Raw genomic sequence first — 15640 nt, forward strand, 5'->3', positions numbered from 1 at the left:
TTTATTATTATTATTTTTTTTATAAACATATATTTTTATCCCCAGGGGTACAGGTCTGTGAATCACCAGGTTTAACACTTCACAGCACTCACCAAAGCACATACTCTCCCCAATGTCCATAATCCCAACCCCTTCTCCCAAAACCCCTCCCCCAAGCAACCCTCAGTTTGTTTTGTGAGATTAAGAGTCACTTATGGTTTGTCTCCCTCCCAATCCCATCTTGTTTCATTTATTCTTCTTCTACCCACTTAAGCCTCCATGTTGCATCACCACTTCCTCATATCAGGGAGATCATATGATAGTTGTCTTTCTCTGCTTGACTTATTTCGCTAAGCATGATACGCTCTAGTTCCATCCATGTTGTCGCAAATGGCAAGATTTCATTTCTTTTGATGGCTGCATAGTATTCCATTGTGTATACATACCACATCTTCTTGATCCATTCATCTGTTGATGGACATCTAGGTTCTTTCCATAGTTTGGCTATTGTGGACATTGCTGCTATAAACATTCGGGTGCATGTGCCCCTTTAGATCACTACATTTGTATCTTTAGGGTAAATACCCAATAGTGCAATTGCTGGGTCATAGGGCAGTTCTATTTTCAACATTTTGAGGAACTGCCATGCTGTTTTCCAGAGTGGCTGCACCAGCTTGCATTCCCACCAACAGTGTAGGAGGGTTCCCCTTTCTCCGCATCCTCGCCAGCATCTGTCATTTCCTGACTTGTTGATTTTAGCCATTCTGACTGGTGTGAGGTGGTATCTCATTGTGGTTTTGATTTGTATTTCCCTGATGCCGAGTGATATGGAGCACTTTTTCATGTGTCTGTTGGCCATCTGGATGTCTTCTTTGCAGAAATGTCTGTTCATGTCCTCTGCCCATTTCTTGATTGGATTATTTGTTCTTTGGGTGTTGAGTTTGCTAAGTTCTTTATAGATTCTGGACACTAGTCCTTTATCTGATATGTCGTTTGCAAATATCTTCTCCCATTCTGTCAGTTGTCTTTTGATTTTGTTAACTGTTTCCTTTGCTGTGCAAAAGCTTTTGATCTTGATGAAATCCCAATAGTTCATTTTTTCCCTTGCTTCCCTTGCCTTTTGCGTTGTTCCTAGGAAGATGTTGCTGCAGCAGAGGTCGAAGAGGTTGCTGCCTGTGTTCTCCTCAAGGATTTTGATGGATTCCTTTCGCACATTGAGGTCCTTCATCCATTTTGAGTCTATTTTTGTGTGTGGTGTAAGGAAATGGTCCAATTTCATTTTTCTGCATGTGGCTGTCCAATTTTCCCAGCACCATTTATTGAAGAGGCTGTCTTTTTTCCATTGGACATTCTTTCCTGCTTTGTCAAAGATTAGTTGACCATAGATTTGAGGGTCTATTTCTGGGCTCTCTATTCTGTTCCATTGATCTATGTGTCTGTTTTTGTGCCAGTACCATGCTGTCTTGATGATGACAGCTTTGTAATAGAGCTTGAATTCCGGAATTGTGATGCCACCAACATTGGCTTTCTTTTTCAATATCCCTTTGGCTATTAGAGGTCCTTTCTGGTTCCATATAAATTTTAGCATTATTTGTTCCATTTCTTTGAAAAAGATGGATGGTACTTTGATAGGAATTGCATTAAATGTGTAGATTGCTTTAGGTAGCATAGACATTTTCACAATATTTATTCTTCCAATCCAGGAGCATGGAACATTTTTCCATTTCTTTGTGTCTTCCTCAATTTCTTTCATGAGTACTTTATAGTTTTTTGAGTATAGATTCTGTGTCTCTTTGGTTAGGATTATTCCTAGGTATCTTATGGTTTTGGATGCAATTGTAAATGGGATTGACTCCTTAATATCTCTTTCTTCTGTCTTGCTGTTGGTGTAGAGAAATGCAACTGATTTCTGTGCATTGATTTTATATCCTGACACTTTACTGAATTCCTGTATAAGTTCTAGCAGTTTTGGAGTGGAGTCTTTTGGGTTTTCCACATATAGTATCATATCATCTGCGAAGAGTGATAATTTGACTTCTTCTTTGCCGATTTGGATGCCTTTAATTTCCTTTTGTTGTCTGATTGCTGAGGCTAGGACCCCTAGTACTATGTTGAATAGCAGTGGTGATAATGGACATCCCTGCCGTGTTCCTGACCTTAGCGGAAAAGCTTTCAGTTTTTCTCCATTGAGAATGATATTTGCGGTGGGTTTTTTATACATGGCTTTGATGATATTGAGGTATGTGCCCTCTATCGCTACACTTTGAAGAGTTTTGATCAGGAAGGGATGCTGTACTTTGTCAAATGCTTTTTCAGATCTATGGAGAGTATCATATGGTTCTTGTTCTTTCTTTTATTGATGTGTTGTATCACATTGACTAATTTGCGGATGTTGAACCAACCTTGCAGCCCTGGAATAAATCCCACTTGGTCGTGGTGAATAATCCTTTTAATGTACTGTTGAATCCTATTGGCTAGTATTTTGTTGAGTATTTTCGCATCTGTGTTCATCAAGGATATTGGTCTATAGCTCTCTTTTTTGGTGGGATCCTTGTCTGGTTTTGGGATCAAGGTGATGCTGGCCTCATAAAATGAGTTTGGAAGTTTTCCTTCCATTTCTATTTTTTGGAACAGTTTCAGGAGAATAGGAATTAGTTCTTCTTTAAATGTTTGGTAGACTTCCCCTGGGAAGCCGTCTGGCCCTGGGCTTTTGTTTGTTTGGAGATTTTTAATGACTGTTTCAATCTCCTTACTGGTTATGGGTCTGTTCAGGCTTTCTATTTCCTCCTGGTTCAGTTGTGGTAGCTTATATGTTTCTAGGAATGCATCCATTTCTTCCAGATTGTCAAATTTATTGGCGTAGAGCTGCTCATAGTATGTTCTTATAATAGTTTGTATTTCTTTGGTGTTAGTTGTGATCTCTCTTCTTTCATTTATGATTTCATTATTTGGGACCTTTCTCTTTTCTTTTTGATAAGTTGGGCCAGGGGTTTATCAATTTTATTAATTCTTTCAAAGAACCAGCTCCTACTTTCATTGATTTTTTCTATTGTTTTTTTGGTTTCTATTTCATTGATTTCTGCTCTGATCGTTATGATTTCTCTTCTCCTGCTGGGCTTAGGGTTTCTTTCTTGTTCTTTCTCTAGCTCCTTTAGGTGTAGGGTTAGGTTGTGTACCTGAGACCTTTCTTGTTTCTTGAGAAAGGCTTGTACCGCTATATATTTTCCTCTCAGGACTGCCTTTGTTGTGTCCCACAGATTTTGAACCCTTGTATTTTCATTATCATTTGTTTCCATGATTTTTTTCCATTCTTCTTTAATTTCGCGGTTGACCCATTCATTCTTTAGTAGGATACTGTTTAGTCTCCATGTATTTGGGTTCTTTCCAAACTTCCTTTTGTGGTTGAGTTCTAGCTTTAGAGCATTGTGGTCTGAAAATATGCAGGGAATGATCCCAATCTTTTGATACCGGTTGAGTCCTGATTTAGGACCGAGGATGTGATCTATTCTGGAGAATGTTCCATGTGCACTAGAGAAGAATGTGTATTCTGAGCTTTGGGATGAAATATTCTGAATATATCTGTGATGCCCATCTGGTCCAGTGTGTCATTTAAGGCCTTTATTTCCTTGCTGATCTTTTGCTTAGATGATCTGTCCATTTCAGTGAGGGGAGTGTTAAAGTCCCCTACTATTATTGTATTATTGTTGATGTGTTTCTTTGATTTTGTTATTAATTGGTTTATATAGTTGGCTGCTCCCACGTTGGGGGCATAGATATTTAAAATTGTTAAATCTTCTTGTTGGACAGACCCTTTGAGTATGATATAGTGTCCTTCTTCATCACTTATTATAGTCTTTGGCTTAAAATCTAATTGATCTGATATAAGGATTGCCACTCCTGCTTTCTTCTGATGTCCATTAGCATGGTAAATTCTTTTCCACCCTCTCACTTTAAATCTGGAGGTGTCTTCGGGCTTAAAATGAGTTTCTTGGAGGCAACATATAGATGGGTTTTGTTTTTTTATCCATTCTGATACCCTGTGTCTTTTGACAGGGGCATTTAGCCCATTCACATTCAGGGTAACTATTGAGAGATATGAATTTAGTGCCATTGTATTGCCTGTAAGGTGACTGTTACTGTATATGGTCTCTGTTCCTTTCTGATCTACCACTTGTAGGCTCTCTCTTTGCTTAGAGGACCCCTTTCAATATTTCCTGTAGAACTGGTTTGGTATTTGCAAATTCTTTCAGTTTTTGTTTGTCCTGGAAGCTTTTAATCTCTCCTTCTATTTTCAATGATAGCCTAGCTGGATATAGTATTCTGGGCTGCATGTTTTTCTCGTTTAGTGCTATGAAAATATCATGCCAGCTCTTTCTGGCCTACCAGGTCTCTGTGGATAATTCAGCTGCCAATCTAATATTTTTACCATTGTATGTTACAGACTTCTTTTCCCAGGCTGCTTTCAGGATTTTCTCTTTGTCACTGAGACTTGTAAATTTTACTATTAGGTGACGGGGTGTGGGCCTATTCCTATTAATTTTGAGGGGCGTTCTCTAAACCTCCTGAATTTTCATGCTCGTTCCCTTTGCCATATTGGGGAAATTCTCCCCAATAATTCTCTCCAGTATACCATCTTCTCCCCTCTCTCTTTCTTCTTCTTCTGGAATCCCAATTATTCTAATGTTGTTTCGTCTTATGGTGTCACTTATCTCTCGAATTCTCCCCTCGTGGTCCAGTAGCTGTTTGTCCCTCTTTTGCTCAGCTTCTTTATTCTCTGTCATTTGGTCTTCTATATCACTAATTCTTTCTTCTGCCTCATTTATTGTAGCAGTGAGAGCCTCCATTTTTGATTGCACCTCAGTATAGATTTTTTGATTTCAACTTGGTTAGATTTTCGTTCTTTTATTTCTCCAGAAAGGGCTTTTATATCTCTTGAGAGGGTTTCTCTAATATCTTCCATGCCTTTTTCGAGCCTGGCTAGAACCTTGACAATTGTCATTCTGAACTCTAGATCTGACATATTACCGATGTCTGTATTGATTAGGTCCCTAGCCTTCGGTACTGCCTCTTGTTCTTTTTTTTTGTGTTGAATTTTTCCGTCTTGTCATTTTGTCCAGATAAGAGTAAATGAAGGGGCAAGTAAAATATTAAAAGGGTGGCAACAACCCCAGGAAAATATGCTTTAACCAAATTAGAAGAGATCCAAAATCGTGAGTGGGGAGAAAGGGGATAAAAAGAGGTTCAAAAAGGAAGAAAGAAAAAAAAAGAAAAAAAAAAGAAAAGAATTTTTAAAAAAAGAAAACACCTAAGAAAAATGTAAAAAAGAAAAAATATATATATTAGATAAACTAGTAAAAAATCATTAAAAAAGAAAAAGGTAACAGTTAAAAAAAAAATTTTTTTACCCGAAGTCGAGAAGAAAATAAAAAAAGCAAAAAATGAAAAAGAAAACATTAAATTAACTGCAAGACTAAAAAAAATCACAGGAAAAAAGCCATGAGTTCCGTGCGTGGCTTTCTCCTCCTCTGGAATTCTGCTGCTCTCCTTGGTATCAAACCGCACTCCTTTGTAGGTGAACTTGGTCTCGGCCGGATTTCTTGTTGATCTTCTGGGGGAGGGGCCTGTTGTAGTGATTCTCAAGTGTCTTTGCCCCAGGCGGAATTACACCGCCCTTTCCCGGGGCCGGGGTGAGTAATCCGCTCGGGTTTGCTTTCAGGAGCTTTTGTTCCCTGAGCGCTTTCCGTAGAGTTCCGGAGGATGGGAATACAAATGGCGGCCTCCTGGTCTCTGGCCCAGAGGAGCCGAGAGCCCAGGGCCCCACTCCTCAGTGCGCCCTCAGAGAACAGCACCCAGTTACTCCTGTCTGCCTGACCTCCGGCCGCGCTCCGAGCTCACCGAGCCTGCGACCGGTTCAAGGTAACACCGAGCTGTGAGCTTACTGTCGGCTCTGTCTCTTTAGCCGGCTTTCCTGTTCCAATACCCGCAAGCTCTGCGACACTCAGACACCCCCGATCCTTGTGTGACCCTGCAGGACCTGAGGCCACGCTGACCCCGCATGGACTTCGCCCCGGTTTAGCCTCTGGAGCGATGTCCCTCAGTGGAACAGACTTTTAAAAGTCCTGATTTTGTGCGCGGTTGCTCCGCAGCTTGCCGGGAGCCAGCCCCTCCCCCCGGGAATCCCGTCACTTTGGATTCACTTCTCCGCCGGTCCTACGTTTCAGAAAGTGGTTGTTTTTCTGTTTCCAGAATTGCTGTTCTTCTTCTCTTCGATCTGCCAATGGATTTTCAGGTGTTTGCAATCTTTAGATAAGCTATCTAGCTGATCTCCGGCTAGCTGAGGCAGTCTCAGCTTGCTACTTCTCCGCCATCTTGACTCCTCCCCCTCACATGTACTTCTAATAAACATATTTAATAGAGGTTTTGAAAAACTGCAATTCACCAAGTGTATTATTCCCCAAACTGTTAAGGTTCTGGAAACATGTCTGTAAAATTAACAGTATAAATAATGTTTAACAGGGAAATCTACAGCACTTGAGTTACTTGTAAAATATTTGATTACTTTGATAATTTGTCATCATTTGATAACATATCTCAACTGTTAGGATTAGAAATAACTGGTTGAAGCTGTAAAAAGTAATATTTGAGCTCTATATAAAGAAAAAGTTTAAAAATAAGACCTTTCTCCTTATTGAGTATTTTTGCAAAGGAAGTCATGAGTTCACTATCACTGATAGCATTTAATGGAAATCTTAATGATCATATAAAGGACTTGTTTATCTTAATTAGAGAATAGATTCTTATATTAGAGAATGAATCCTCAGTTATATGGAAGGTAAAAAATAATATATTTTATCATAAGTAATGTGAAAGTGTAAGAATGAAATCCTTAATTCTCAAGTAACATTTATGGGGAAATGTTTTTTTCCCTTATTTTTCATAATTTTTAGCATTCTTCTGTACAAAAAAAATTACCTCCTTAGAAAAATACACTATGCAGTGCCTACAAATTAAAAAATCCTGAACAGATAGAGATATCCAAATAAATAAACTGGGATTTTTTTTCAGTGTTTATAGATGGCAATAAGAATACATTATTTTATTAATAAATGAAATCCTATAAAGTATATTTTATTCTGAAAACAAACACACTAGATTTAAATAAATGCTGTTAAATAAAAGCAAGATCAAATTTTTTAAAAATCAATTTAAATAAATATAATATAGTCACCCCAATAATAAAAATATATATTAAAAATATATATTGGTACAGACAGAAGCAAAATTTGAGTATATATATATATATATATATATATTGCCCTCCTTGGTTAAATTTATTCCTAACTTTTTATTCTTTTATGAACTATTGTTAATGGAATTGTTTTGTTATTCTCATTTTTGGAAAGTTTATTGCTTGTATATAGGATAAAGCCATTTGTATGTTGATCTCATATACTACAGCTTAGCTGAATTTGTTTAGAAAAACTATGAGGGAAACTATGGCCTACCAGAACAGAAGAGCTTTAGGATAACACCTGCCTTACTCTAGGACAAGTAACAACAGTTTTCCCCAACCTCCCAATAGTTTCAGTCTTAGAGAATAACTAAGCTTCCACTTCTAGCTGGCAGCATGAGGCAAAAGGAGGCAGTGCAAGGCTGTGTTAGGTGGCATTCTGTTTTCATTCCACCCAGGCATCTGTGTGTTTTAGCTAAGCTTTCTCCCTATACAGAGTGAGGAGGAGATGTGAGGAGATATGAGACCATGTTCTGCTTTCTTCAGGAAAGTTATCACTGGGGCAGAGGGGCAAGCTAAATTAGACTTCTGCTAGTAGCCAATGTGGCAGTAATAGTCAGCATTCCATTTCTACCAGTGACCAATAGGGAATTTATATACACTCCCACCCTGGAAACACTTGCTATATATAAACCCAATGACTGTTGGATAATATAGAAGAATAGATAAGATCTATGGTCTCACATATATCTTGATTGTGGTTTCTTGAGTCTATAGATGGGAGAAAATGTATCACACGTGCACGTGCACATCAATGCATGCAAAAATGGTGAAACCCGAATGAGGTATGTTGTATAATTAACAGAATTATAACCAGTTTCTTGGCTTTGATATTTTACTACAGTTATATGAGATGTTTTTTTTCATTAGGGGATCTGGGTAAAGGATATATGGGGCTATATATAAAAAACATTAAAAAGAGGGGGAAACTATGATTTCTGTGCTTCATCAGGTAAAATAAAAGAGACTAGAAATAAAAAGAATGAAAATTCACATCAGACAAATAGAAACTAGGAAAAAATAGTCAAATCAAAATTTTAGAATTGAAAGATACATCTGAAATTTAAATACTACTGCATTAGCACAATAAGAAAATGTAGATAATAAGGAAAAAGACCAGAAAATGGAATTTCCAAAATCAAAAATACAGGAAAAAACAAGTCTTGATGAGGATGTAGAGAAAAGGGAACCCTCACTCACTATTGGTGGGAATGCAAACTGGTGCAGCCACTCTGGAAAACAGTATGGAGATTCCTCAAAAGTTAAAACTGGAACTATATTATGACCCAACAATTGTCCTACTGGCTATTTACCCCTAAGAATCCAAAACCACTAATTCAAAAGGATATAAGCATAGCCTATATTTCTTGCAGTATTATCTACAACAGACAAATTATGGAAGCAGCCCAAGTCTCCATGGATAGATGAATGGATAAAGAAGAAAAAGAATATATACAAAATAGAATATTATTCAGCCATAAAAAGGAATGAAATCTTGACATTTGCAACAATATGGATGGAGCTAGAGAGTATAATACTAAATGAAATAAGACAAAGAAAGAAAAATACCATAAGATTTCAGTCATATGTGGAATTTAAGAAATAAAACTAATGAACAAAGTAAAAGAAATACAACTCAAAAAAAAATGGACTCTTAACTATAGAGAACAAATCAAGACTTACCAGAAAGGAGGTGAGTGGGGGAATAGGTGAAACAGGTGATGGGGATTAAGAGTACACTTAACCATGTTTAGCACTGAGTAGCTTGTAGAATCATTGAGTCACTATATTAGACACCTGACACCAATATAACTGCATGTTAATTATATTAGCATTAAAGTAGAAAAAATTAATTTACAAAGGAAAAGTGGAAATATTTACAGTGTGTGTAAGTTTTCTGCATAAAGATATTTGGAAATATTAAAAAAAAGTTTTTGCACATTAATAAAGAAATTCCCAGGAAGAGAGGAGAAAGATTGGAGCATATAATCTATTTGAAGAAGACTGTCAAAATTCTCTCACACTTGGTAAAAAATGTAAACTTAAAGATGCAAAATGCTTGGCAAAGTATAAGCAGAATAAACTTAAAGAATACCGACATGCCTAGAATTATTTTGATCATAATTTTTGAAAGCCAAATTAAAGAAATAGCTCTTGAACTTATCTAAAGTAAAACAAGAAAGGACAAATGATTCAAAACCAGGTGACTTCACACCGAAAATCATAGAAGCAAGAGTAAAATAAAGCAAAGTCATTAAAATACTGAAAGAAAAAACTGTCAACCCACTAGTCTATATATTCAGTGAAAAGAGACTTCAGCAAAAAGACAAAAGAAAATCTTTAATGTGTAGAAGAAAAAAAGTCAAGAAAACAAAGACAAGACCAAAAGTAGTTACCAGATTTGTCTCATACGAAATCCTAAAGAAACTTCTGAACATAAGGGAAATAACAGAAGGAGCAAATGAGAAGAAGGGAAAAACATGTGGATAGAAATAAGAGATTGTAAATTCTGAAAATAAAAAATTTCTTCTATTTGTTTTGAAGATGTGAAAAGGTGTTTTCTCTTCATCCACAAGCAATTTAATTAATGATCGAATAAATTTTGCCCTCTTGAATTCATTTTTATGCTGTATCAATTATTTGAAATAAATAAGCTTAATGAATTTATTCAGAGAAAGGGAGGAAGTTAAAGGGAAATTTATCTCCACCAGAACAGAAAATGTATTAATAAAGGAAACCCTGTCCTGGATTATAGAAAAGCAATGCTTTTGGTACTTTGGCATTTTGTAATAATAGTTTGCCCCTAAAAGAACTGATATTTGATCCTCTGTACTTTTATTTATGAATTACTTCAATTATTTTAATCAATATTTCTCATTTGATATGGACATTGGGGAGGGTATGTGCTATGGTGAGTGCTGTGAAGTGTGTAAGCCTGGTGATTCAGACCTGTACCACTGGGCTAATACTACATTATATGTTAATTTAAAAAAAAATTTTAAGTGTGTAAGCCTGGTGATTCACAGACCTGTACCCCTGGGAATAAAAATATGTGTTTATAAAAAATAAAAAATTATATAAAAAAAATCTCATTTGATTTTCAGAGAAAAATAAAAGATGATGAGTTTCAAATCTTAAGTCACTTAGAAAGTCTATCATTGCAACAAACTCAGTTTCAGACAGTAAAAAGAAAAGGTGTTTGGTATCTTGACATTATACCAAATAAAACTTTCTTCCTTGTACACCAATCTACTGGTAACTCTATTGTTACACTTGTAATTTGTTTCAGTTTAATATGTAATAAAATTTTCCTGTTTGTTTTTTTTTTCTAAACTGTCTAAATTTTTGTCTAATCTCTTTTTCAGAGAAAAGGAAGAAAGAAGAGCCAGGTAGCCATTTTATCTTCACATAAGTACAAATCATGCAATTAAATATTGTCAGCTCTTGACTGTATGAGAGCAGCCCTGGGCATCTTGGCATTGTGTTGAACCAAGGACATTTTCCCCTAGTAAATGAATTGATTTGACCTTCCGTTACTTTATTTGCAGATCACTTCTGTTGCTCTAACTTCAGTTTACTCTTTTGCATAAGCATCATAATATCTGAAGCACTTTCGGTGATCAAATGTGATGCTGCTTGTGAAACATGTATCACAGAGCTTAATGCAGAGAAAGCAGTTAATGAATGTCAGTGGGGATGTTGGGTATGATGGTGACAATGATCTTGATGATGATGGTGATGGTGATGGTGATGATTATTATGACAATGATATCATGCCTATAGAAGACTTCAGGAAATTATTTTGGGAGATGTTAAGTTCAGTCACAAGAAATTTAAAATTATTTTTCTGCTTTGCCATTTCACATAAAACAATGTGGAAACCCATAAGTTTTTCAGTAAAACACCTATAAAATAAATGTAATCTTTTTTTTTCTCTGAAGTGGCTAACCTACTCTATACACAACAGGAGAAAAGGTTTTTGTTCATTTTGTTTGTTTCATAATGATTCTTATACGACTTTCTTTTAATTTTTCAAGTGAACCTAGGAAAGAAAATGATAAAAATCTAACAAATATTTACAAAATATATTTCTATTATGTGTGTCATAGTGATTTTCATATTACTCTGTTTTATTTTCAGGTGAACCTAGGAAAGAAAATGGTAAAATGTAATGACTATTTACAAAATATGATATTCCTATTGTCTATGTCATAGTAATTTTCATATTACTCTGTTTTATTTTCAGATGAACCTAGAAAAGAAAATGGTAAAATTTAATACTATTTACAAAATATGATATTCCTTTTGTCTATGTCATAGTGGTTTTCATATTGCTCTGTTTTGCTTTTAGGTGAACTCAGGGAAAAAAATGGTAAAATTTAATAACTTATTTTCAAGATACGATCTTCCTATATGGATTTTTGCTGCTTTTTCCTTTTCTATTCCCCCTACTTTCTCTGTATAATTTCTCTTATGATTTTCATTCGTGTTTATTATATTACTATTTCCCTTCCTGTTTCTTTCTTTCTTATTCTCCCATTAGTTAACTCACTTCTCTCATTCACCCTTGTCTTAATTTAATGTATTATTTTTCAGCTGTCTCCATGACATTAGCAATAACTTCTTCTAGTGGCTCTGAAATAAGTCAAATATAATCTGACAATATATTTGAAAGAGCTCTCACCATGCTTGCTGTGCCTACAACCTGATTCTAAGCAAAACTGAAACTCTTCTAACTATGACACTATTTTATCAAAGAAATGTGCAATAGGTTGTTCCTTATACAGAACAAACACTACTACTCTACCTTTTGACTGAAGCATCAGCTGGCTGGACTAAAAGTGGAGGATTATGGCGTAGTGATTGAGTCTTTAATTTGCAGTTTAACTTACTTAGATTTAAATCTTTGATCTGTTCATTTGCCAACAGAAACTTCACAATGTTGTTCACCCCTTTGATTCTCAGACCTTTATTCTGTAAACAGAGGAATACTACTTCCCCATTATTTTGCTAGCATTCAATTGGGTAATTATATAAAACCATTAAATAATACCTATCTCAGTGAATGCATTGAATAAATTGTAGCTGTTACCGCACAGATGATGGGTAGTATCACATTGCAGGTGATGATATTTATTAGTATCAGCATTCTAAACGACTTCAAAAACAATGTATCACTGCGGACTTGGTGAATTTTCTCTTGAATTTCAAATGTAAAATAATTTATCCATGTAAGCATGTGATATATTTTTGTATTTTTTGTTTCTGGTAAGTGTTCTAAAGAAGTGAGGGCTTTTTAAAAAAAACTTTAATTAAAGTAACTTATTTCACATGTTATTCATTTAAGAAACTTTAATTTTTCTTTTCTCTGTGATATTAAAATAGTGTTTTCACTTTTGTATTTCAGGAGAATTGCAAAAGGAAATTGGTAATTGTATTCCAATAGTTGAAATATTTGCAAGATATATTGTGGAAATCCCATGCTTCACTTTATCCTGTTTCTCTACCTCTTTAATTTGGAGTGTCTTTTAATTTTCCTATCGCCTCTCTATATTGTAGTTATCATGCTAGGAATGATTTACCTGTTTACCTTAAGTCCTAAACATCATGTGAGTCATCTTTATTATATCTGTAAGAAATAATTTATAAGGAGCAATGGATTGATTAATATTATAGTGATAATTAGATTATCAAAGAATGCATGTCTTTATTTGCATTTTTACCTCCTCAAGAGTCTCAGTCTTCTGTGTACTTTTCCTTTCAGATCAGAGAAGAGCCCAATTTAGGAATGGTAAGTAGCCCAGAAGTTCTTTCATGGCAGTTCTTAAATTCCATAAATAATAAGACTCCTAACTCAGCTCTAAACTCTGTTCCCAGAGAGTCAGGCATATTATACCATTGCCTGTATTCACTGTGTAGGAGCATAAATGAAAGAGAATCTGTAGTTAGTTAACTTATTTTTCCCTAATTTGGAATATCCCTTTCACTTCATCTCACTTTCTCAATTCTTTATTCCTTCACTCTGTTGTTCCTAATTCCTTCCTTTTCTTCTTCCTTCACCTCTCTTCTTACCTTCCATTTTCCCATCCTTCTTATCTATCTTTATCTCAAACTACTTACCTTCCTATCATTACTTCTTCATTTTCTATCTCCCTTATTTCCTTTCTTCTTTTTATTGTTTTTAGTTTGCCTTTTTTTCTAACTTTATATTTTTCCACACACATACACAACTCAACCATTTTCTAGTTTAAGAATGGAATGGTCACATGCTTGTGAGGAAGAAAAGCAACAGACAGATAAATATGTCATGAATGCTTAGAGAATGTCAGTGATGAGGAGAGGAAAAGATATAAGAAGGACCAGGAGAGAGTAATAATATTTCATCATTTTGTTCACCTGCAGACTGGCAGAATGCATCATTGTACCCTGGTGAGTACATTATCCTAACCATGATCATTTTCCCTGCATCTAAGATATGTAGCTAAGCTCCCCAATTCTGCAAGATTCCATGCTACCAACTACCACATGACAGAGGAAAAAAAAAAGTATTGTACATAACTTCTGTTCCATAGAAAACTTACCAAGAAATATAAATTACTTTTCTTTCCATCTTTTTCCAGCCTGTGTCTCGTGGGACACTTACAAGTTAACTAAAGAAGATACTAAGAAATAAAAATAGTATCTTGTCAATTTAATAAATTTCCTTTTTCCTTTATCACAATTAAAGGAAGTTTTATATTTTTGTGAATTAATCCTAGCTACTCTTTCAAATAAACATCGAAACATGAAACAGTTTATCAAGCTAGAGTGTATCTTTAATGTGTCATACAAATACCTACCTGGTTAAGAAGATCTACTTGGAAGATGCCCTCTAAGCAAAGACTTAGACCTAGTTCTTTCACTGTGTAACTTTCCAATATTCTAGATGTCCTTCAAAGACAGTCACAATTTTTTGAGAAAAAGAAATGTGAAGATCACCAAAATCTATAGTGTTTTGTGGCAGAGGTTGAGAGGTGTACACCTACATAGGCCAGTTCTGTCATGTGGTTTCACCTAGGCATAAAGGGAGCTGGGAAAGGTGGTTTAGCTGTTTTCCCAGAAAACAGAAAAGCAATGAGTATTGTTAGAGTTTTGCCATCTCTACAAAAAGCTGACTTTCAGGTAACCAAAGATCAACCTAATGCTTCTTTTCCTGTATCTATCTAACTTGGTCTTTTTCAAAAAGAGAAACCAAGGGTCCATGGAGTCATTGCAACTAACTCTAAGGCCAAGATCTCTAGGAGATGCCCATTTGTCTTCTGTCAGTAGATGTAACTCTTCTGGATATTGAAATCTGTGTACTCATAGACAGGAGTTGTCTGCACCCTTTATTCCATACTTAGACAATGCAATAAAACATGGATAACAATTTATGTTTGGAATAAGGAAGGAGAAAGCACTATAATCATCATTTACCAACAGCAGTAAGAATTTCCACCAGGGATTCTGTGAAGGCCCCCTATTCTGAGGGTGGAAGTGTTTTCCTGATTATGTAGATCCTTGTTCTGCTCTTGAGATAACTTGCTTCCAGTTTTCCTCAATAGCCCTTGGCTATCCCCCACTTCAAGTGCATAGTGGCAAAGCACTCTTCTGGCTCATGCAAATTTATTTCAAAATATGCTTTGCATCTTTCATGCTTACAGTATGCTTTACTTTAAGCTCATTTTTTTGGAGAAAATCTTATTGGATATAATATATATACCATACATCTAACTACGTGTTCACTCATGTTTTGAAAATCAATTCAACGATTTGTTAATACATTTACACAGTTGGGCAACAATCATCAGAGCCAGTTTTAGAAGATTTCTATCACCTGGAAAGATCTTTTGTTTCCATTTTCTGCCAGTCCTTTCCCAGGCTCAGGCAATCCCTAGTCTACTTACTCTCTCTTATAGCTTTGCCTTTTGGACATGTATGATTGGGATCATGTAATAAATGGTTTTTCTTTTTTTTTTCCATTTAACATGTTTTTGAGACTCTCCTTTTAGCATGTTTTAGTACTTTGTTCTTTTACATTGCCAGATAGTATTCCATTGTAAGGATATGCCACATTATGCTTATTTATACCCTAGATAATAGGTTTTTAGAATACTTCCACTTTATTTTATAGTTTTAAATTTTAATTTATATTCTACTTAGTAAACACATAGTGTAATATTAGTTTCAGAAATAGAATTTAGTGATTTATTCACATATAACACCCCAGCCTCACCACAGCAATTGCCCTCCTTATCACCGATCACACATTTAGCCCTTTCCCTGAACCCACCTCCCCTCCAGAAATCCTGTTTGTTCTTTGTCATTAAGAGCCTGTTTTATGGTTTCTCT

General features: G+C 35.5%; 2 protein-coding genes across 12 annotated transcripts in view; one reads left to right on the forward strand and one right to left on the reverse strand.

The window, feature by feature from the left end:
- Nucleotides 1-15640, reverse strand: part of LOC309865787 (endogenous retrovirus group K member 7 Env polyprotein-like) — a 1143634-nt gene that overhangs the window by 271803 nt on the left and 856191 nt on the right. The window lies entirely within an intron of this gene.
- Nucleotides 1-15640, forward strand: part of LOC309865790 (butyrophilin subfamily 1 member A1-like) — a 45210-nt gene that overhangs the window by 13726 nt on the left and 15844 nt on the right. For 6 of the 11 annotated variants that reach the window (XR_014312265.1, XM_082732615.1, XM_082732622.1 and 3 more), the window contains 7 exons: nucleotides 10636-10659; nucleotides 11411-11431; nucleotides 11517-11537; nucleotides 11622-11642; nucleotides 12678-12698; nucleotides 13035-13061; nucleotides 13673-13699. Coding sequence is in view for 10 of the 11 variants with exons in the window: in XM_082732615.1 (XP_082588741.1) it covers nucleotides 10636-10659; nucleotides 11411-11431; nucleotides 11517-11537; nucleotides 11622-11642; nucleotides 12678-12698; nucleotides 13035-13061; nucleotides 13673-13699 (162 nt within the window). In the remaining variant the exon portion in view is untranslated. The remainder of the gene's footprint in view (nucleotides 1-10635; nucleotides 10660-11410; nucleotides 11432-11516; nucleotides 11538-11621; nucleotides 11643-12677; nucleotides 12699-13034; nucleotides 13062-13672; nucleotides 13700-15640) is intronic. The other 5 variants (XM_082732619.1, XM_082732621.1, XM_082732617.1 and 2 more) reach the window with 4 other exon arrangements.

This window comes from Mustela nivalis (genome assembly GCF_964662115.1).
Source record: "Mustela nivalis genome assembly, chromosome: 5".
Lineage (NCBI taxonomy): Eukaryota > Metazoa > Chordata > Mammalia > Carnivora > Mustelidae > Mustela > Mustela nivalis.